This window comes from Dromiciops gliroides, chromosome X (genome assembly GCF_019393635.1).
Source record: "Dromiciops gliroides isolate mDroGli1 chromosome X, mDroGli1.pri, whole genome shotgun sequence".
NCBI classification, from domain to species: domain Eukaryota; kingdom Metazoa; phylum Chordata; class Mammalia; order Microbiotheria; family Microbiotheriidae; genus Dromiciops; species Dromiciops gliroides.
Genome location: NC_057867.1, coordinates 676415 through 696657, shown reverse-complemented (window position 1 = coordinate 696657; position 20243 = coordinate 676415). Strand labels below are relative to the sequence as shown.

General features: G+C 51.3%; 1 protein-coding gene across 15 annotated transcripts in view; it reads right to left on the bottom strand.

The window, feature by feature from the left end:
• The window catches only part of HUWE1 (HECT, UBA and WWE domain containing E3 ubiquitin protein ligase 1), a 114611-nt gene that overhangs the window by 13492 nt on the left and 80876 nt on the right, over positions 1-20243 (bottom strand). For 7 of the 15 annotated variants that reach the window (XM_043973689.1, XM_043973699.1, XM_043973697.1 and 4 more), the window contains 21 exons: positions 19516-19683; positions 18982-19127; positions 18253-18319; positions 16590-16807; positions 15418-15629; positions 13972-14154; positions 13289-13461; positions 12856-13004; positions 12276-12351; positions 11428-11526; positions 10710-10843; positions 10457-10625; positions 8249-8477; positions 5790-5968; positions 5206-5295; positions 4973-5115; positions 4413-4458; positions 2484-2762; positions 1670-1937; positions 1438-1571; positions 177-394 (listed from right to left, as the gene is read on the bottom strand). In XM_043973689.1, coding sequence (XP_043829624.1) covers positions 177-394; positions 1438-1571; positions 1670-1937; positions 2484-2762; positions 4413-4458; positions 4973-5115; positions 5206-5295; positions 5790-5968; positions 8249-8477; positions 10457-10625; positions 10710-10843; positions 11428-11526; positions 12276-12351; positions 12856-13004; positions 13289-13461; positions 13972-14154; positions 15418-15629; positions 16590-16807; positions 18253-18319; positions 18982-19127; positions 19516-19683 — 3380 coding nt within the window. The remainder of the gene's footprint in view (positions 1-176; positions 395-1437; positions 1572-1669; positions 1938-2483; positions 2763-4412; positions 4459-4972; positions 5116-5205; positions 5296-5789; positions 5969-8248; positions 8478-10456; positions 10626-10709; positions 10844-11427; positions 11527-12275; positions 12352-12855; positions 13005-13288; positions 13462-13971; positions 14155-15417; positions 15630-16589; positions 16808-18252; positions 18320-18981; positions 19128-19515; positions 19684-20243) is intronic. The other 8 variants (XM_043973693.1, XM_043973704.1, XM_043973695.1 and 5 more) reach the window with 7 other exon arrangements.

Sequence of the window (20243 nt, the reverse complement as noted above, 5' to 3'; positions counted from 1 at the left end):
ACAAGTGGAAAGTAAGCTCATAGGGCTGGCACTGTAGCCGTGCACACAGTAGGTACCTCAGGTCTGCTGAATCAACTAAAGTGAACAGGGGTGAAAAGCATGCAGGAAAAACCCCCAAACAGAGTCTAGGAAGGAAGGTGTGCACCCCTCCCCTCCCCTCCCTTCCCCCAACATACCTCCTCCTGAATGGCAGGGGGCAAGGCTGCGAGAAACTCAGGGCTCACTTCAGTCACGCCAGGGTTGCCAACCACTGGGGGAGGAGTTGGGGTGGTTGCAGCAGGAGCGACCCGGGCAGGGGGCCGGATGCCCAGTTGATTTTGTAAGACCTCCCTGCGGATATCATCAGGCAGAGCGGCCAAAAAGGAGGGATCCACACCTTCGGGAAGACTGATACCTAGGAAAAGGGATGGAAGACTGTCAGTGGAGCTCAGCTATGCCTCAGCTCCCCAGAGGTACTCAGGAAAGCTCCCAAACAAAACAAGTGCAAGCATGTGGGGCCTGCACCATGGATTACAGGGCTTAGAACAAGACCAGGAACGCTTGATTGACTTGAAAGCAGCTCGGCAGGCAGGTTGACAGGTGGCACTTCAGTTAAAAATATGCCAACGTTGCCTGTGACAACCCGAACCCTAAATCCTGTCCTTTAAAGTTAGGGCGTTCTGGTGAACTTCCCCAGGCCTCAGTAAGTATGAGCTCCGAAAGACCCAAGAGCATCCGATCTGTGTACCCAAAGAGGGACCCTTGCCTACAGCTGCTCTTATTAGTGGTTGGCAAAAAGGAGGAAGAATTCACCCACGACTTTCCTGCCAAGACAATCCGATGTGCACGGTCCACAGGCCTGCCCTGCTGAAAGTCAACAGCACTTCTCTCTTTCCCTCTTGTCTCCCTCTCTTTCTCTGTCCTATTGCTAGAGCATTCATCTAATCCTGTGAATGAGTATCAACCCCACTTTAGAGACGAGGAAATCAAAATGGTGGTGATTTGCCTGAAGTTACATGGCCGCCTGGTCAAGCCACTAAAGGCTGAGGTATGACCTCAGATCATCAGATCCAAAAGGTGAACATCGTCCCCCACTCTAGCTCACTGCTTATCTCTGTATTTTCATGCTTGTGACTCAGTTTCCTTAACCTGTCAGGAGCAACAAACAACACTGCCTGAGCACCTACCACCTCTGCCCAGAATACAGGAACTAGGCTCACGGAGGATAGGGATTGTGTCGACAGATTGTGAGCACTTGGTCTCTGTAGGGCTTTAGGGTCATGGCACCCCAACTTTCCTCAAAGTACCTGCACCCATCCCTGAGTCCCAAGAAGGGGAGGCCAATAGGAGCTGAACCTCTTGAGCTGCAAGGTGCCTTGCCTGTGTAGCCCCCCCCCCCCCCCGCCCCGGCATGGGGTAGACTCATGACATGTCACCTCTTGCCCTCCTGAGCCTCACCTGCCAGAGGATCTTCTTCTTCACTGCTTGTTGAGGGTAGTGGCTCTTCCAGGAGGCCCCTGGAATCTGCTCCCGAAATGGCCACAGCAGAATCTCGGGTAGAGGAGCTTTCTGAGGATGAGCCCGGGGGAGAGCTAGGAAGACCCAAAGGGAGGAAAGGTCATGCACTGAGTGTCTACGGAGGAGAGGTGTGCCCTGTGGAACCAGGGGGCTGTTGCTACTCAAACTGTACCTGTCCTCGGCCTGCTGTGGAGACTCTTCTGGGGATTCTCCTGACCCATCCCCACTGCCTTGTGGCTCTGTCCCAGCCTGGGCTGACTCTCCAGGGGTGGTGGGAGGTGGCCCAGGAGTTTCCACACCACTGGCTACAGTACTGTCCCCAACTCCTTCCTCCAGGTTGCAGGATGCCAAGCTGCTGGTGTCCATGGGGGAGCCCTCCAGCTGGCTGCTCACAGCTGTCAGCGCGTCAGAGTCCTCGGCCCTTTCTGGAGACAAGGAGGCTGTGCAAAAAGCAGAACAGAAGTCAAGCCGATAGGTCAATGCCATCTACCCACAGGGGGAAATATGGGAGCAGCAACAAGAGGGCAAGAGGTGCCAGTCAAACTGACCATGATGCTGCTCATCAAGGCCTCCCACTGCCAAGTTCCCTTTCTTCCAATCAGGAGTGGGGGGGTGGGGGATGTGGGGTGTCCAGAGGACCTTCCCAGCTACCCCCTTCAGAGCCCAACTCAAGTCCCACCTCGGCTCCCCTCACTCCAGTGTGCCCTTCACGGAGGCCCAGAACCCGGGCACTGGAGACCTTTTCCTCCCTCCCTCCAGCTAGGCTGGTACAGTGGGTCCTAGAAGAAGCTGCAGTTCATTTGCCCTCAAGGCAGCCAGGTTTAGTCCCAGGACTGGAGGCAAAGCACTGTCCCTTTTCTCTGCCTCTTTTCTCCCAGGGAAACCAAGGGCTAGTACCAGATGCTCTTTAGGTTCCCAAGCCCCAAGGATAGCCCCTAACGAGTCACTGTGGCCTACTCTGGCCGAGGCTTTTGCTTAGCGCTTACTTATCGTGGGGGCCGGAGAGAACTCCATCTGTGTGGCTTCTGTTTCTCCACTGGCTCGCCCAGCACCCAAGTCTTCATGCTCTGCAGGCATTAGTGTCTGGGTGGCAGCCTCTGGGGCTGGGGCTGGACCAGGGAGCTCTTGCTCAAGGTTGCTCCCAGCTGCTGGAGGCGGCTGCTGAGAGGTTTCCAGAGTGACAAGGGTCTGCTGTTTGGGCCTGGCTGAGGTGCCTTCAGCAGAAGATGGGGTTGTTGGGTAGCCGTCAGGTCCAGGAGTCTGATCTTTCTCGGAAAAAGTAGGGAATGGGTGTTAATGCCAGTGGTCATACACAATCTGGCAAGAATCTGGCCAGATGTTAATAGGAAAGGGGGAGGTGCTGAGGCTGTCCTGGGCCAGCCTGCACAGAACAATGGCTACACATGAGGCCGGGATGGGGTAGCTGTGCCTGCCCATGGGCATGTCCCCAAAGCAGGCAGGGATGTCCAGCAGCACCAGGGATTCAGACTTCTGGGCCTGCCTCACTGCAGCCACTGCTCCCTCCACCTCCAGGCTGCTTCTCAGGGCTCTTAATTCACACCGGCTACATTGATTTCTATTGTTTCCTGGGCCAAGAACAGCAGTAATCAATCCCACAGTGCCCTTTGTTTTGGCTTAACTCTCTTTCCATCAAACTCAGCAGGGAGAATCTAGCACTTTAACTGTTTGTAGCTTGCCAGAAGGGGCAGCGATGCCTACAGGACTGGGCCTCAGGGCTAGAAAGGAACAAGGTGATGGCACTACACACCTAGGGAAGCAGTAAGTTGTATAGCTACTTTCTACTTGCGCAATCCCCAAAGAATACAATTCACTCCCTCTTGATCCCTGGAAACCTGCCTCCTCTTACTATAGAAAAGGGGAAGGGGGGAAGCACCTGAAGAAGTCTCAGAAACAACAAGAGCTCAGTTCAAAATCTGCCTCAGACGCCCACTATTATTTGTGACCCTGGGGACAAGACATACTTTTACTGCTCTGGGCAGCCTCACTCTCCCTGTCCCAAAGCCCTGAATCTAACCTAATTCCAATCTAAGTCTGAAGCTCGGTGGCACCACAATGGATAGACAGCTGGTCCTGGAGTCAGAAAAGTCCAGAATTCCAATATGGCCTCAGACACTTAAGAGCTGTCACTTCATGGTTGCCTGCCTTAGTTTCCTCAATTGTGACATGGGCATAATAACAGCATAGGCCTCCTGTGTTTGCTGTGAGGAACAAGTGAGATCATATTTGTAAAGTGCTTAGACCAGTGTCTGACCCAGGGGAAGTGCTCTAAAAGTGTGTCATTGCCATCAATCATCAATCATCCCACCCCCACCCCCACTCCCACCCCTGGCCTTTTCCTGTTAGGGGGGAGGCAGAGGGGGCCAAACGACTGAAAGTGAGCAGGTGGCAAAGGCAGACGAGCCCCCTCCAAGCGCCATCAGCCACTGGCCAGCAGAGGACTGGGAGCCCCAAGCCCCTTCCCACCTAGATGTGGGTACCCTGGCGTACAGGGCCCCAAAGACAAAGCCTCTGGGAGGCTCTCTGCAGCTTCTGGGCATGGACTTCCGATAGCAAAAGCCAGGCTAAGTAGCCTGTGGCAGAAGGTGGCCTGCAGTGCTAACCTCATGCCAAGAGAGGCTAGATGTGAGCAGCGCCTCTGCACGTGGGGGGCATGGCGAGGTTGAACGCTGGTGAGAGTGGAGCCCCGTGGGAAAGACAGTAGACTGTATAGTTATCTCCGAGATCGGGTGTGACCCTAAAACTATACAATCTACTACCTCATCCCGCGGAGCACAGAGATTCTTCCTTGAGATTCTGCCCACCTAGAGCCAGTGACTCAGAACAGAGAAAAGGGCATCAAAGAGTCAACAGTTAGAGGGAGAATGGCAAAGCCAAGGGAAAGAGGGGCCAATTACCTGAGACATTCTGTTTGGCAGAATTGTCCATTTTGGATGTGGTGTCCTGTGGAGGAAAGCAAAAGACCAATGTGGGATTGCTCTGAAAGCCCTGATGTTGCCTGGAAGTCCCTGAGACACCGGTTTCTGTCTCAGCCTGAACTCCAGGGTAGAAGCTGGGGATGACTGGTGGACAACCATCTAGGTTTACGTGGCCTCATCTCCCTAAGTTTATTTTACTTGACAGCAGAGGCAGAGTGTCTCAGAACAGATGTATGTGTTGCCAACAAAAGGGAGGTTGACTTTGGGGCCTGGCACTATCAGGTCACTGCATTCATCATGGCCAGGGGACCATGAGCTGACTGTTGGCACCTTGCCACCTCCACTAGTGATTCGGGGTTGTGGCTCAGAAATGTGGCTATGAGACTGGGGGCCAAGTCACTTCCCTTCTCGGATTGGACCTGCTTCCTCATGTGTGTGGTGGTGGTGGGCACAGCAGTGGGCATTGCACCCTGGGTCTGGCTAATCTGTCTCCCTCCCCTCCCCGAAGGTCCACACCAGCTTTGAACACGCCTAATGACCTGTGTGCTCTGGTCCTTAGTCTCCTTGTCTTCTTTCCCCTTGGACTCTCCATCAGCTAGCTGTTGCCGGCGTTTTTCTCTCCTCTCTTCCAGCTCCTCATCTCTAAGGGACTCCAGGTGATTGAGGATGGGCACTTTCACCACTGTGGGCAGAACAAGGCCACGGGTCAGCTTAGATACAAGGCAGCTTGGCCAAGGGAAGAGAGAGCCCAGCGGCCCTGGCCCAAACTCACCAGACACACAGTCGTGCATGCTCTCAGCATCAAGCACTTTGCATTCCTCTGTCCAGCGAGTCAGGGCTGTGGGGATGCTAGACAGGGTCCCTGTGGCAAGAACCAAGGGAGTGATTGGCACCTGCTGCAGGCGCCTCCACCATCCAGCCCCTCTCCCTGGCCAGCTTAGCATTGGCTATTATTACCCTCAGTAGGTCCCTCAGAATGCACACTGCTGGGGCCAATGATGGCAAGATGAAAAAGATGAGAGGGGCAGATTGAGAGCCAGAACCAAGTCCGATCCCCCAAATCTGACAGGTGAGTGGGAATGATGTGCCCAAGGCTGCCCATGTTGGAAGCAACAGCAGGGTGGGATTTGAACCCAGGCCCCTGACTCCAAACCAGGTGATCCTTCCAATGCACTGCCCCAGGCTGAATAAAGGCTGAGAGCACCAACTGAGGAGCAAGTGGGGAAGTAGCTTTTTCTACATAGGGCTTCCCTAGGGAGCTAAGAGAGCTCCTTCTTGCTAACTGCCTGTCCCCTGGAATCTGCCATCCCCTGTCCTCTCTGCCCAGTTCACAGAGTAGTAGTGGAGCCAACATACCCGCCTGGCTGGTCGCTGTGCTCTGGTCATGGAAGAAGTCATCGAGCAGCTCATCGTCAGAGCGGGCAATGATGTGCACATCATCATTGCCTACCAGCAGGCGGGCTCGGCCACGACTCTGGAGGGGCAGGCTGCTGCTCAGCTGAAGGATATCGGCTGCAGCAGATGGGCCCAGCAATCTGAATAGAAGAAGGAGGTCATGAGGCTAAGCTGGTGTCCCCAGTGGAACCACAGCACTCACACCAAGTGCCTTTAGCTGGCACTCAAGGCCTACTCTTCCCCTGTAGCCAAGCCCCAGGCCTCTTTCCATCTCCAGTTGTACCTCTCAGTGCTCACAAAGCATTGACTTCTCAGGAAGAACCTGCTGGCAAATGCTGGGAGCCCAAGTTCCAGTCAGTCACGCACCCTTTAGGCTTATGCTCAGCTCTTACTGAAGAGATTTAGTGGAATCATCTCATATCACTCTACCGGACAGGCCAGAAGGGCAGCCATGTTCAGGGACACAAAGAGCCCAACCTTTCATGCACTAATCTGGAGCTAAGTAGAATATACTCTGGGTCCCTGCCCCGCCACTGTGGCCCTTTAGACACTGAATGAAGTGTTTCTCTGGGCCAAACAAGCCCATTTTACAAAAGGCAAGACTGGGATGATGAGACTTCCAGATGTGATGTGACTGGGGCAGAGAACATGGCTATAGGAAACTAAACGAGCTATTTCACCCACCTTTTTCCACACCAAAAGCTTTCCTCCTGCACTCCCTGAAATGGCAAGCCCCCACCTTTGATTCATTAAAGGAAAACACAAATCCACAAAAAACCCACATGGGAGAAAGCCAAGAAAAACATTTAAGACATCAGTCACCATGAGCAGCAGCGTCCTGCTACACTGCTAACAAGCAACAGGAAAAAGGTCTGGCTCTACCTGACCACTCTCCCATTGCTGCACCCTTTTCTTTAAGCAAGGACAACTGCTGCATTTCCTGGATTTTCCTCAATATGAGACCTTTGTGGGGTCACAGGCAATCTTTCTGAACCCCTAGTCCTTTTTCAGACAACCTGCCACCCTTAACTCTGCCTTCTGGACTGTCTTTAAAAAATTAGTATTTTATTTTCCCCCAATTACATGTAAAAACAATTTTTAACATTCATTTTTCCAGTCATGCAAAACTCTCTGGACTGGCTTTTGTCAAACCTTTTTTTTTTTTTTTGGGCAGGGCATTGAGGGTTAAGTGACTTGCCCAGGGTCGCAAAATTAGTAAATGTCGTGTCTGAAGCCAGATTTGAATTCAGGTCCTTCTGAATCCAGGGCCAGTGTTTTATCCACTGTGCCACCTGGATGTAGCATAACCCTTTCTTGATCTGCAGGCTTACCGAGGCCAAGAGGCCCTGCTATGACTGTGGAACCTCTCCCTCAAGGCCTCATTCCATTTCCAGGCAGCATCCTTTCATGGCCCTGCTGGGCTCAACCAGTCTGCCAGCTGTCTATATTGTCACACATGGATCACCAACAATGCTGAGCAGGACGGGGCTCACTCAGCTCAGTGGAGATCTCTGGGGCACGCCACTGGAGACATGCCTCTCTCCAGGCTAAAAGAACCACTTAAGCAGCTTGCTTGTTAAACCCCTGGAGTTAACTAGGAGGTGCAGTGCACAGTGCCGAGTCTGTAGTCAGGAAGACTGGAGTTTAAATCTGGCCTCAGACACTTCCCAGCTGTGACCCTGGGCAAGTCACTTCACCCTATTTGTCCTGGTTTCCTCATCTGTAAAATAAGCTGAAGAAGGAGATGGCAAATCACTCCAGTATCTTTAGTATCTTTGCCAAGAAAAGCCCAAGAGGTCATGAAGAGTCAGGCATGACTGAAATGACTGAAGAATAACAAATGACCCCTATCTCCCTACAGCCTGAGCATCTGTTTTGGTGTGCCGCTGCAAACAAGGAATTTTCATCAATCGAACCAATCTTTCAAAAAAGGAGGCAGTACTAATCCTGGTGAGACTGGATGGTGCTAAGCCATGTTCTCTGCTCTCACAGAATGCACATCATGGGGGTTCCAGAGTCTGGTCAGAAACGGACTAAAATTCCATAGCATGCAGACTCTTCTCTGGCCTCCATTCCTTGTGCCTACCCTGCCCTGGCAGAGTAGCCAAGTGGAGGCCAAAGGGCTGGCTTCTATACCAAGGAAGCCCTGGGTTCAAACCCTGCCTTTGACAAGTGGCCATGGGAACCTGACCAAGCCACTATGAGGAGCCAAGTAAGTTGCAGAGAAGGCAGATTTGAATCGGTGGGGGTAGGTAGGGAGTGTTTTCCAGCTTGGGAGGGTCCTTCTACCAATGAAATTCCAGGTTGAGCCCCTCCCTTTCCACACCCAGAAAGGAAGGAGGGACACAGCAGAGAGGAAGCCTGCACCTCTAGGAAGTGTGGGGAGGAAACAAGGGGGCCTTCCTAGTCGGTCAACTCACCTCTGCAGTATGAGGGGAGGGTTGGGCTGTCGATTGCCAGGGTAGTGCACATGGATCGTGTGCCCTGTGTTAGCTGTCAGCTGCCTGAGAGTCCTCTGGCTCCGGCCCATGCCCTGGGTGAGGCGGGTGGTGGAGGAGCCACTGCCCAGGGTGAGGGAGCCATGGTCCGCGTGTCGTACCATTAATGGGTGGGTAGTGGGGATGTTCCCAGGGGATGGGGGAATATCTGCTGTAAAGAAGACACGGTAGGTGTTAGGGCAGTCTTGAGTCACCTGCTGTTTGTGGGGCCTCACTTGACTCTGTGGCTAGACCAGAAGGACTGGGGCCCTGGCAGAGTCACAGTCAGAGCCTGCCCAGTTCACTGCTCTCCTTTGACAGATGAGGCAACTGAGGGGGCTAAGGAAAAGATGGAATAGAACCAAAGGTTGTGCTGACTTGGGAGCTGTTACCCCTCTTTCCCCCAATTGCCTTTACAGCTCACCCTGCACTGGCTGGTCTTTCTCTGGCCTAGGGCTGGCCCAACCCTCTGACCCTCGTCCTCTGCAGATCACCTCTCCTTGTCTACTGGGCCTTTTCCATAGGACCTCACCAACTCCCATCTAGTTGCTGGCCTTTGACTTAGGCCTACACTTGGCCCCTCTTTTCATTTTCCCTCCTCTTCTAACCCTGTGCAGTCTGGCTGCCACCTCTTCATCCTACTGATGCTGATACCTTGCCAAAATGTAGGGGTCTTTTCTTCCATTCTCACCTTTCTTGACCTGTGTGCAACATGCAACACTGCAGACACCTTCTTGGCCTGGATCCTCTCTCTCTCCAGGGCTTCCCATCTGCCTGACTAACTGCTCCTTCTGCAGTCTCTTTTGAGGATTCATGGCCCCTCACGGTGGGTGTTCCCTAAGACTCTGTCATAGGTTACAATGCTCTTGCCTACCCTTGCTGCTGGTAACCTCATATGAGCACCCCTGGCTTTAAATACTGTTTCTCTATAGATAACATGCAGAACTAGAGAATCAGCTCATTTCACTCCTGAGCTTTGGGACTCATTGCCAACGGACATGTCCCAAACTAGATGATCAGATGACGACAACTCATCTCTTTCACCAAAGGCACCTCATTCTGAATCCTGTCCCCTACTTTCCGAGGTTAGAAAGCTTGGCCTAAGGCCCTTCCTTCTTCCTCCCCCACATACCTGGCCAATTCTGCCTCCAAAGCACTTTTCACATAGATCCAACTATTTCCTTCAACTCAGGTTTTGCGGAAGCCCACGGGCCTCTGATTCCCTTTAAGAACAGATCTAAGCACACCACTCCCCTCCTCAACAAACTGAGTCTCTAAGTATAGTATAGAGTGCAGAGCAGAAGCCTCCTTTCACAATCAGCTCCTGTACCTCTAAAGCCTGTGTTCTTACCGCACAGCTGAGATGCCCTGGCTGTGAATGAGAGTCCTAAGCCTTAGCTGCCATCCTCTCAAGCTACCCTGTACTGAACCACTTGTGATTTACTCTTATGCTGAAGGCCTCCTCTACACCAAAGCTGCTTAAACTCAGCATGGGGGCACTGGTGACACTAAAAGGCTTCTCAACATGCACCAATCAAAACATAGATACCTCTATACCTGGGTTTGTGGTGGAAAAAGCAGATGAAGCCCTGCTCTTAGATAATCTGGCTGTCTCCCTTGGGATGGTAGTTTCTTAAGAAGAAGGGGATGCTTCATTTCTTGTCTTTCTAACCCTAGGCCCAGAGCCAGCTCATCAGAATTCAATGATTAGGCTGTTTCGAAACCACCTTCTCATTCTCTGAACCACACAATTCTTTTTCTGCAGTCTGGAAGAGGCTTAACCATTCCCTTGTCACATTTTTCTGGGGAGTGGGGGGTGGCCTTCCAGGTTGCCCCAATTCCCATTCTGGTATAAAGTTCAACTCTACTTTTCAGTCTAAGACCTAACAATAAGGCAAAAGTCAGCATGTTCCTCATACAGACATAATATCAAACCTCTTCTGGGCTTTAGCTTCCAAGTATCTGCCCTGCCCAAGTTTCCCAAGGAAGAGGAAACAGATATGTGCTCTCTAGCTACCACCTTAGTGTTCTTGGACACACCGAGGCAGACAGAAACTGTGTCCATTCATGGCTCCAGTCAAACAGCAGGTGCCTAACCTTCTCACCAGAGGGACATATATGAGCTTTGGGGAGTGCTGGTCTGGGTCTTACTGGCACTGGAGAACATGTTGTCAAACTCAATGATGAGGTCGTCCTCGCGATCAAAGCGCTCAAAGCGGACCAAGGGAGATGCATTCATGTCAGGGTAGTCTTCGTCCAACTCCATCTCCGAGCCATCGTCATCGTCATCCTCGTCTCCCTCTTCTCCTTCCTCGTCGTCCTAAGGGCGTGACACCATTAGGGAGAAGATGGAGGTGCTGGCCTAGACACAGCCCCGGGGGTGTCAAGGTCTAACAAAACTCACCTGATCATCTTCCTCATCTTCCTCTTCCTCTTCCTCCTCGTCCTGACTCTCATCCTCATCTTCATTGCTGCCGCTGCTGTCCTCCTCTTGGGTGTGCTCCTCCTCATCCTCAGCATCCAAGAGATTCATTGAATCTACAACAAAGAGTCACACTAGAGGGCTGGAGAGCCAAAGGGGTGGCAGGCAGGTAGGAGGGAAGGAGGGATGGGGATAGAGGCGGAGTGAAGGCAAGTCCTGGAGGCCTCCAACTGGCCTAGGCTTCCTGAAAGCCCCAAGAGGCCTCTATCCTGAAAACAAGCTGCACAGGTTAGTAGCGATGAGGAGGCTGGGGTGGGGTGCGGGGTGGGAGTTGGGGTGGGGGGGAGGGGAGCACACTTCTAGATGCTGGACCCAAAGCTGCCCACCCTTCTTTCTCTTGGCTTTCTCCCCATATCTGTCACATCCTTCTTACTGAGAGATTTCAGAATCAATGGGGATGGGTAAATAGAGGAGAAAAATTCAGACAGGGGGATAAAACTTCAGGAAAAGTGAGTCATGCCACACCAGTAAGTTGCCAACTACCCCAGGACACACTGGGCCACTTGTAGATGTAGCCACACATGGCCTGGGAGCCATATGCAGACCAACAGAGACCCCATTACTTCATCCAATTGGGCAGGGTGGAGTGCCAGGCTTGAAAGGGTATGATGGGAGGGTTGATTTGCCTTTGCACTCTCACCTTCTCGGTTGGCCTGCAAGGTGGAAGCCTGGCTGAGGTTGGAGGGAGCTTCATCCATCAGCACATCCTCTTGTGACTCGTCCTCTCCACTTCTGCCCACTGAAGGTTACAGAGCAGAACCCACCAGGCCACTGAAATCGGAGGGAATGGCTTCCCCTTCTACCTCAGGTCGGCCCAGGCTACCTCCGGACCCTGAGCCTGGACACACTCTGGTCCCAGAACTTTTCCTTCTTTGTGACTCAGAGGGCAAATTCCTACCCTCCTCAGCCCATCCTGAAACATAACTGAATGACAACAAAGGAGTTCTACCCCCTTCCATGATCCTGTCACCATGGGGCAGGGCCACCACCATGTCAAGACTGCTGCGGCCTGGTAGGGCTAAGCCCCTGAAGTCAATCTCTCTCTTTCAACCTACAATTCATGCAAAACCCCCAGGAAGAGCAACAACTAGGCACAAGGAGAAACATGTCTGCTTTCCTGATGGTACCACAGGTCAGGCTCTCGGCCCCAACATGCGACTGAGACGCTTAGGAGAGCTGAGCAAGCAGGGCTTGAGAAAGGGAGCAACATTCTCAGTCGTGGGCGTGGGGGGGGGGGTCGGGCAAAAGAAAAGGGAAGGAGGGAAAAGGGAGAAGAGAGAAAACAAGGAAGGAAATGAGAGATGAGAAGGGAGACAGAGAGGAGGGAAAGGAGGGAAATGGGTGATGGAGGGGAAGGAAGGAGACAGAAAGGAAGGAAATGGGGAGGGCAGGACAAAGAATACAGAAGGCGACGGAGGGTGTGTATGGGGTGGAGAATAGAGAGATCCAGAGAAATAGGAAGCCTCCACTTAGTTCTACAGTGCTTACCTATGATTGTGCTGTTCCCAGAGCCACCATCTCTCTCGAGTAATTCATCTATTAGGTCTTCAAGCTCATTCTCGACCTGAGGAGAAACAAATGGCAGAAATTCAACCATGTCTCTTGCTAAAACTGGCCCCATGTGTGGAAAAGTTGGCCTCAAAGCGGGGTTAGCCGAGAGGGCCAGTTCTACAAGCCTGCCTTCTGGCCAGCAACCCAACCTCCAACTGCCACGTGGAGCCAGTATTGCCTGCTTAGGCCACATTGGCACCATGAGCTGCACTTACTGCCTTTGGGCCTAGCTTCTTTAATGGCTCCATGAGCTTGGGATGAGGGCACCTGTCACTCACCACAACACACACAGATTTCTAACAGGTTCAATGGCCACAAATTTCTGTCTATTTCGTGTCCAAGACACCAAGCTTGGTTGATGCTGGGCTCTTGGCTATCACCATAGCCAGGAACTGAGGACCTAGTCATGTGGTGACTTGCCAAGGTCACACAGGGCCAGAATGTCAAGCTAGTGCCTCTTCTACTGTCTGCCTGATGCTCTGGAGACCTCGGCAATGGTTCCAAGCAAGGCCCATACCTGCATCTCCTGGGTACTGAGCACCTGCGGCTGCCCAGCAATCACCACAGTGTCACTTTCGGCTTCACCATCCATGATATCACCATCTGCCACCTCTGCCTGAGTGGCATCATGGTCTTCTTCCTGTACTTCTGCCTCCCCTGTCTCCCCTGAAACAATCCACATATATTTTGTGACTCTCAGTTGAGGGAAAAGCAGCAGCAGCAGCAACAGCAGCAGAGCCCTGTGGGCCTCAGGAACAGCAGAATTACCCAGGGGTTGTTCTTTCAGTGGTTTTGCTAGGGGCCGTAATGGTAAAGCCTTAACTGAGAAATCCCACTACACTTAGTGGGCCTCTTTGGAAAGCATTACTCTATACATGAACAAAAGTCCTTGTGTACACTCATGTGAGTATGCCAACTGTCTCCCCAGCCCAAGTCCCTTGCTCTCTTACCTGGGTCCTGTGTGTTGCTGTTGGCATCTTGAGATGCTCCTTGGGCATCCTGCTCAGATTTGCTCTTCCCAGAAGCACTCTTGCTGCCAAAGAGGCTGCTGGGTTGGTTCACAATCCGGGACAGTGTCTCCAAAGGCTTCAGAGCGGCATTGACAGTGTTGGCCATGTTGGGACTGACAGGAAAGAAGGGAGAGAGAAAGATGAAGTGAGCATAGGTGAGCCTACAAAGCCACTAGCTGTATATATCATAAGCATGCAGGGCAAAGGAGGGCTCCCTGGACAAAGGAAAGGAGAGCAGGGTATTCAGACATTGGATTGGAATATTAATGGGTTTCCTGCAACCCTGTGTATTTTCTTGGATCTCTTTAAGCACATGGTAGAGTCACTGGCCTCCTCAGTGAACCAGCACTTGGGGCTCTCGGACAGAAAAGGGCTTAGAAACCAGAGAAGCCAGCAGTGCCAGCCAGGAAACAATCATGACACCTGAGCTTCTCTGCTGGCACGGGAAATGGAAAGACCCCCAGTCAAACAGAAGCCCAGCAGAAGCCTCCCAAGATTGCTTCGTAGAAGACCTCAATTTCATAGGCAGACGGCAAGGTCAAAAGGGAAGAAGGCAAGAAGGGAACTCCCTGGGACCAAGGTGGGCAACGTCACACTCTCCCTACTGTGCATTCGGGTCTTACCTAGAGAGGTCCAGGCTGTGGGGCACTCTCGCCAAGTCATTCACCAGGCCCTTCTTTAAGAAGAGCCGAATTATGTTGTTCATGCCGTTGTGCTGCGTCTTGGCTGTGGTGCTACTATAGAAGCTGGAGGTGGATGGGCAGGACTCCATAATGGTGCTTATGATACACATCACTGCCTGGAGCCTGTGGTGGGTGACAAAGGGCCAGCAGGGCCTCCTCAGGGTTGCTTTACTGCCCTACTGCCAATGACCAAGGCCACACTGGAGCAGCACGGACTTTGGTGCAGGGGCTGGGAGCACTACCCTTACTCTTAGATTATGAAAACTCCCATGAAAACCACGGTGCTTCCACAAAAACCGCTCTCTCCAAAGTTCCCGATGAGCTCTTAGCTGCCAAATCCAATGGCCTTTTCTCAACCCTCCTATTCTTCGACCTCCTCTTTTCCTCACCACTCTGGTCTCTGACCATTCCAGCTCCTTTGCTGGATCTTCTCCCAGATCCCACCCTCTAAACTGTAGGTGTCCCTGAGGGGCTCTGTCCTGGGCCCTCTGCTCTTCCCTCTCTGCACTAACTTTACTGGGGGAATCACCTCAGATCCCATGGATTCAATGACCATCTATTTCTGCCTATCCTGCCAACCTCTCCCATGACCTCCAATTTTGTCTGTCCATTTGCCTCATAGGCATCTCAAACTAGATGCCCAACAGATAAGTCTTCTCTTTCACCCTCCCCATGTTCAATAAAGTGCTATGGCCTGTCTATTTAACCGTTGCAGGTTCTATCCAATATGTCCGCCTTTCTCTCAGGCTGCCTGTCACCCTGATGCAGGCCCTCATCTCTTCACACTGGGACTACTGCAATAGCTGATGGGGGAGTGGGAGGCCTGCCTGCCTGAGGCCTTTCCCCATACCAGTCCAGCCTCCATTCAGATACCAAAGTGATCTTCCTAAATCACAAATCTGAACATGTCACACCCCACCCACTATTCCAAGAGAAACTATAGTGACTCCCTATTGCCTCCAGGATCCAATATAAAATAGTCTGTTTGGCACCTCAAGGCCTCCATCACCTGCCCCCCCACCCCACCCCCCCTTTCCTAGTCACTCCCTGACAAGTATTTGATTCCCTGACTGCCATTCTGGCTGGTTCATGAATAAGACCCTGCATCTGGACATGCTCCCTGGCTTCTTTTAAGCTCCAACTCAAATTCAACCATTTACAGGAAGCCCTCCCCAGCGCCTCTCAATTTCTTCCCTCTCTTATCTACCTCCTATTGCCTGACTGCAAATATATGTGTGTTGCCTCCCATCAGATTATAAGCAACTTGAGGGGATGGACTGTCTCCAGTGGTCAGGATACAGGGAAGCAAATACCTGGCACATAGTGGGTGCTTAAACCATGCTTATTGCCTGAAGGGTTAGTTATTTCAGGGCCATGAGCGTTTACCTGGCATGTTTCTCTGTGCTCTCAGCCATCGCCAATGCTCGGCTCAGAGCAGCCTTGACTTCATTCACCAGGGCCACTTGGGCATCTGTGCCACTGCCTGCTGCAGCCAGGCTGGCAAGAAAGAGGCGGGCTAGTGCTGGGGTATCTTTGTCCTCAGCATTCTGGGTATGTGGGAGAAGGTGGTCCAGGACAAATGCCAGCACACTGCAGTCCTGAAAAAAGAAGTCATGACCTCTAATCACAAAGCCATCTGGCAATGGCTCCCTCAACCTTAGGGCCAAGGAAGAGGACAGCCCATTCTACTGCCCCAAACCCTTCCACCATGTAGGCACTCACTTCTTGACATGGTACTGCCTGAGAGCCTTACAATATTCCCTCAGAGCAGCGGGAATCACATGGATCATATTCCCTGTAGTGGGCCCAGGGAAAGGAAGAGTTTTGGCCAAGATCAAACGTGCATCGAAGGAAGAGTTGAGAATGGAGGCCAGGGCATTGACCTAGAGCTCAGCCTGCCAAAATATTCTTCCACAGCCCAATAAACGAGAGGTGGGGCTCAAAGCAGATCTGTACTGCTTCCACAGGGGTTAGTTGAGTTGGCCTACGCAGACACTTAACTGACAAACAGGTTACGTTCCCAGGCCCTGACCTAGACTGGCCAACAAGGGAGGGTTAGCAAAGGCTAGAAAAGGAGGGAGGCATAGCCAAAGCTACGACTTTTCTGGGGAAACCTTGTCTTGTAGGGTTGTGACTTTCTGTTTGAGAGGTCAGAACCAGAAAACAAGTGAGAAAGCCCTACTTGGGCTGTATGTGGCCAATCTCCTAATTGCTAAGATGGAGAAACAGACCCAGAGAGGAGTAGGTAAGGGACTCATGGAAAAATCCTATAACTCTGTGAACCAGGAGGTCTTTGGTCTCCAATCACCAAGCACGGAGAACTTTCTATGATGTCTGATTATCTCCTTTCCCATGCTAAGATTTTTGTGAGGCAAGTAGCCTTCAAAGTAGGAAAACACTGACATTTCCACATTAGGGACATTGAGAGTGGACTGGCCCTACAAACTGAGAAACTGAGTCTTCAACTGTCCTGAAATTTCTGGTTTGTTAATTCTTCCCATCCCATCTCCTGGTGCCCCAGGAAAGGGTGACTGACACATTTCAGACTGGAGAAATACCTCTTTGATGAGCTCTGACTGTCCCACAGCATAGTTGTAGTTGGCGATCAGAGTGGCAATGCCAACATAGGACCTCACCAACTCTGCCAGCAGCCTAAGGATGGTGGAGGTTGGCATTAAAGGCTTGCTGCCTTTGGCTTTTTGTTTGCCTTCTTCAGAGACTTTTTCCCCTTCCTTGTCTTTCTTCCCTTCACGAGATTCCTCTGGAGTAGAAGCTGCTGAGACACAGAGAGGGGACCAAACCATGATTCACAGCCTTGCCCTCTGGACATCCGAAGATCCAGCTCCAAGAGGAGTGGCAGGGTTAGGCTAAGCTGGAAAGCCTAAGGCCACATAGTCTTTAGCACATCAAGACCCAAACTCCTCTTTCAAACTTCCCTTATCTGTCAGGGGCCCCATAATTCTGTAACCCAGATTCACAACCTTGGCACGATCCCCAACACGGCCCCTCTCCCTAGGTAGCCAAGCAGTTGCCATATCTTGTAGTTCTAACCCTTGTGCCCTTTTCTGCACTCTGACTCCTACTGCCCCTACCTTGGTGCAGGCCCTCAGATGCTCTGGTCAGGACGACTACAATTGCCTCAAGCTTCTCACCCACTCTGTCGTCAAATATATCCTTGCTGAAGCACGTCTTTTCCCTCCCTACTCGGTGGCTCCCAAGTATTAGGGGCAAACCTCAACTTAGGTTGGCTTTCAAAGGCCTTCCCAGGTTGCTGTTTCTACCCCATTAACCTTCCTCCACTTCCCTGGTTCTGCACTTGAGCCTTGCAAGGTTAAATACCCTCAGTGCTGTATTCCTTTTCTTTTCTTTTCTTTTTTTAAGTGAGGCAATTGGGGTTAAGTGACTTGCCCAGGGTCACACAGCTAGTAAGTGTGTCTGAGGCCAGATTTGAACTCAGGTACTCCTGACTCCAGGGCCGGTGCTCTATCCACTGCGCCACCTAGCTGCCCCAAATACCCTCAATGCTGTATTCCATCAGGACTGTTCTCCTTCTCAGTTTTCTCCTTCAAAACTGAGCTGCTCCCTCCCATGCCTCCCCTACCCCCCCTTTGTTGTATGGCTTTTGAATGTGCTTCTATGTCTAAATCTTCTCTCCCCGGTTAGAATGTAAGCTACTTGAGGACAGAATTGCTTTAGTTTTACCTTTGTACTGAGCCTGTCAACTATTTTAATAAGTGCTGAGGGACTGATAGGACATACGACCATCAACAAAGAAGCTATGCTGCCTGGGAGAAGATGGCGGAATGCTACCACACTCCTCAGCAAGAACACCAGGTCTAGACCTTGGCAGTTATTGGAACAGTGATGGACCTGACAAGCGCTACTGTCTCTGACTCTGCACTGGGCCTTGGGTCCTGCCTTGCCCCAAATCTCCCACCACAATGAGGTCAACAACCTGTAGCTTAGCTCTGCAGTAGGCCACTCGGATGTCACCATAGAAACCCTGTGTTTGGATTATGCAAGTCAGCACTTTGGGTGCTTCAGAAAGTCATTCTTTTTCTAGAGAATAATGGGAGCTCAGCCTGGAGTAAGCTAAGGGAAGAGACCTGACCAGAAGTCCCCCTATACACAGGCTTCCAGGTCCTGGGGCAGTGTGGCGAGATGGCCAAATTTTCTTTAAGTTAGGCTGACGACTCAAGAAATAGCTGGGTTAATTGTTACCTCCTCCTTGCGGGGTCCCTGACTGAGGTGTCTCAGTGGATGCACCATCGGTGGCAAAGACTTGAGCCTGAGGGCAGGGGAAAAAGGAAGAAGAGAAAGCTGTGATTTCAATATTGTATTTCCAGGGACTCTTCTAGATAGGTGAGTGATCTTGGGTTTCTCACAAGAAACATCTGTACAAGTTGGGGATGGGGGGCAAGTTGGCTGGTCCAGATGAGGAAGGAACCATCTACCTCCACTCCCAGCACCTGTTTCCTCACTTCCACCATAGGTATTGTGGGGAGAGCACAAGGCTTGGACATAGGAGATAGATTTGAATATTACCTCAGAGCAAGAGTGCAACCCTGGAGCCATGTACTTTGTGACTGATGCCTGAGTGCACTTATCTGCCAAATAGGGGCAATACCAGGTTGTTTTGAGTGAGGAAAGCACTAGGAGTCAGTTCTTCTCTTTATTTCCCAGGGCCAGAGACAAAATGACTTAACTAAGGTCAGAGCAGAGCTCCAGCTGGGACATGTGCCCCCTTTGTGCTACTCGCCACAATTTCAACAGCTGAATAGAAAGGAAATCCTTTTACGGCTAAAGATAACCATTCTAATAAGGAATGTGTGCTGCCAAGGGAAAAAGAACTTTCTAGCTACAATCATTAAATGTGATCAAATGGCCTTGGGGTATCATTCATCCTTAGGGGAGGAGGCCCACCCAAGTTATTGGAAACAACTGACTTACATTAATGGCGAAGCCAGTCTGAGCATCAAAGTCGCTGCCCTGGCGAGTCAGAGATCGATATTGTTGGTATACTTCGTCCCCCATGTCTTGCAGAATCTGGCTAACCTCCTGAGTCATTGCCCCAGGTTTGGGGTCTGATTTATCTGCTAAATAGATGCACAACTTTAGTGTTGAGATGCTGAAGCTATAATCAGGCCTGGCTGGCTGCTGTCCAGGATACAGCTGCCAGGCCCATGGCATGATCACACCAGTCATATGAGGAGGAGCAGAGGGCAGACAAACATAAAAAATGTAATCAACCACATTCAAATATTCCAGTTGTACTTAGGCTCTCCTTGATCACAGCTATTACCCCAAATTGAATGTGTCTGCATAACTGAGGGATAGGTACTTCAGGTTCCAGGGGAGGCTAGGTTTGAGACAATCTAACCAATATCCTTCTAGTGCCCTATGGTACCTCAAACTTCAAGAAGCCCCATCCATGGTGGGGCTTTAGTTACAAGTAATTGCTCCTTCACTGGTCAAGCCACATACCTTCCTCTGGAGCATGGTAGGCAGCCAGGGCGTTAAGCATGTCATAAATGACCTCCTTGATGGTATCCGGAATGAGAGGCAGAGGAGAGGGCTTGACTGGGGTTGTCTTCACCAACTGTACAGCATTGGGACCTTTGATTCTCAAATTCTCAAATTCATCATCTGATGCTGAGCCAAAGGGGGGTGACACAAAAGTGAAGGTTTCTTGGTCAGCAATGATGACAAGGTTAGCCTCAAAGCAATATGTGAAGAGCTGCTGCATGGCCAGAGCTTCACTTACAAAACCTGAAATTCTCAGCACCTTCTAAATTCCACAGGGTTAAAGAGCATTTAGGAAACGAAGGGAAATAAATGACTTGGAATCCCTAAAGAAAACCCATGGGTGGTTCTTTGGCCAAGAGAAGGGAGCATAGGATTCAGGGATAGGTTCTCTCTATCTGGGGAGAACGGTGAAGAGGAAGCAGCATTGCAGGCAGGATAGACCTTAAATAGTGGTGTGTGCAATAGGTTTCACTCATTACAGAGTCCAACCTGACTCAGGACTGGGGGAGGCAAGTATGACAAGATAGAAAGAGGACAAGTCCACAGCTGGGCTTGGAATCCAGGCTCCCATGGCCTTATCTAGGCCACTTTCTTTCACATATAACATAAAGTAGAAGTAGATGACTTCCAAGGTGAGAAAGGATGGCTTCTATTACTTGGTAGTAGGCCCAAACTAGACTCTAGCC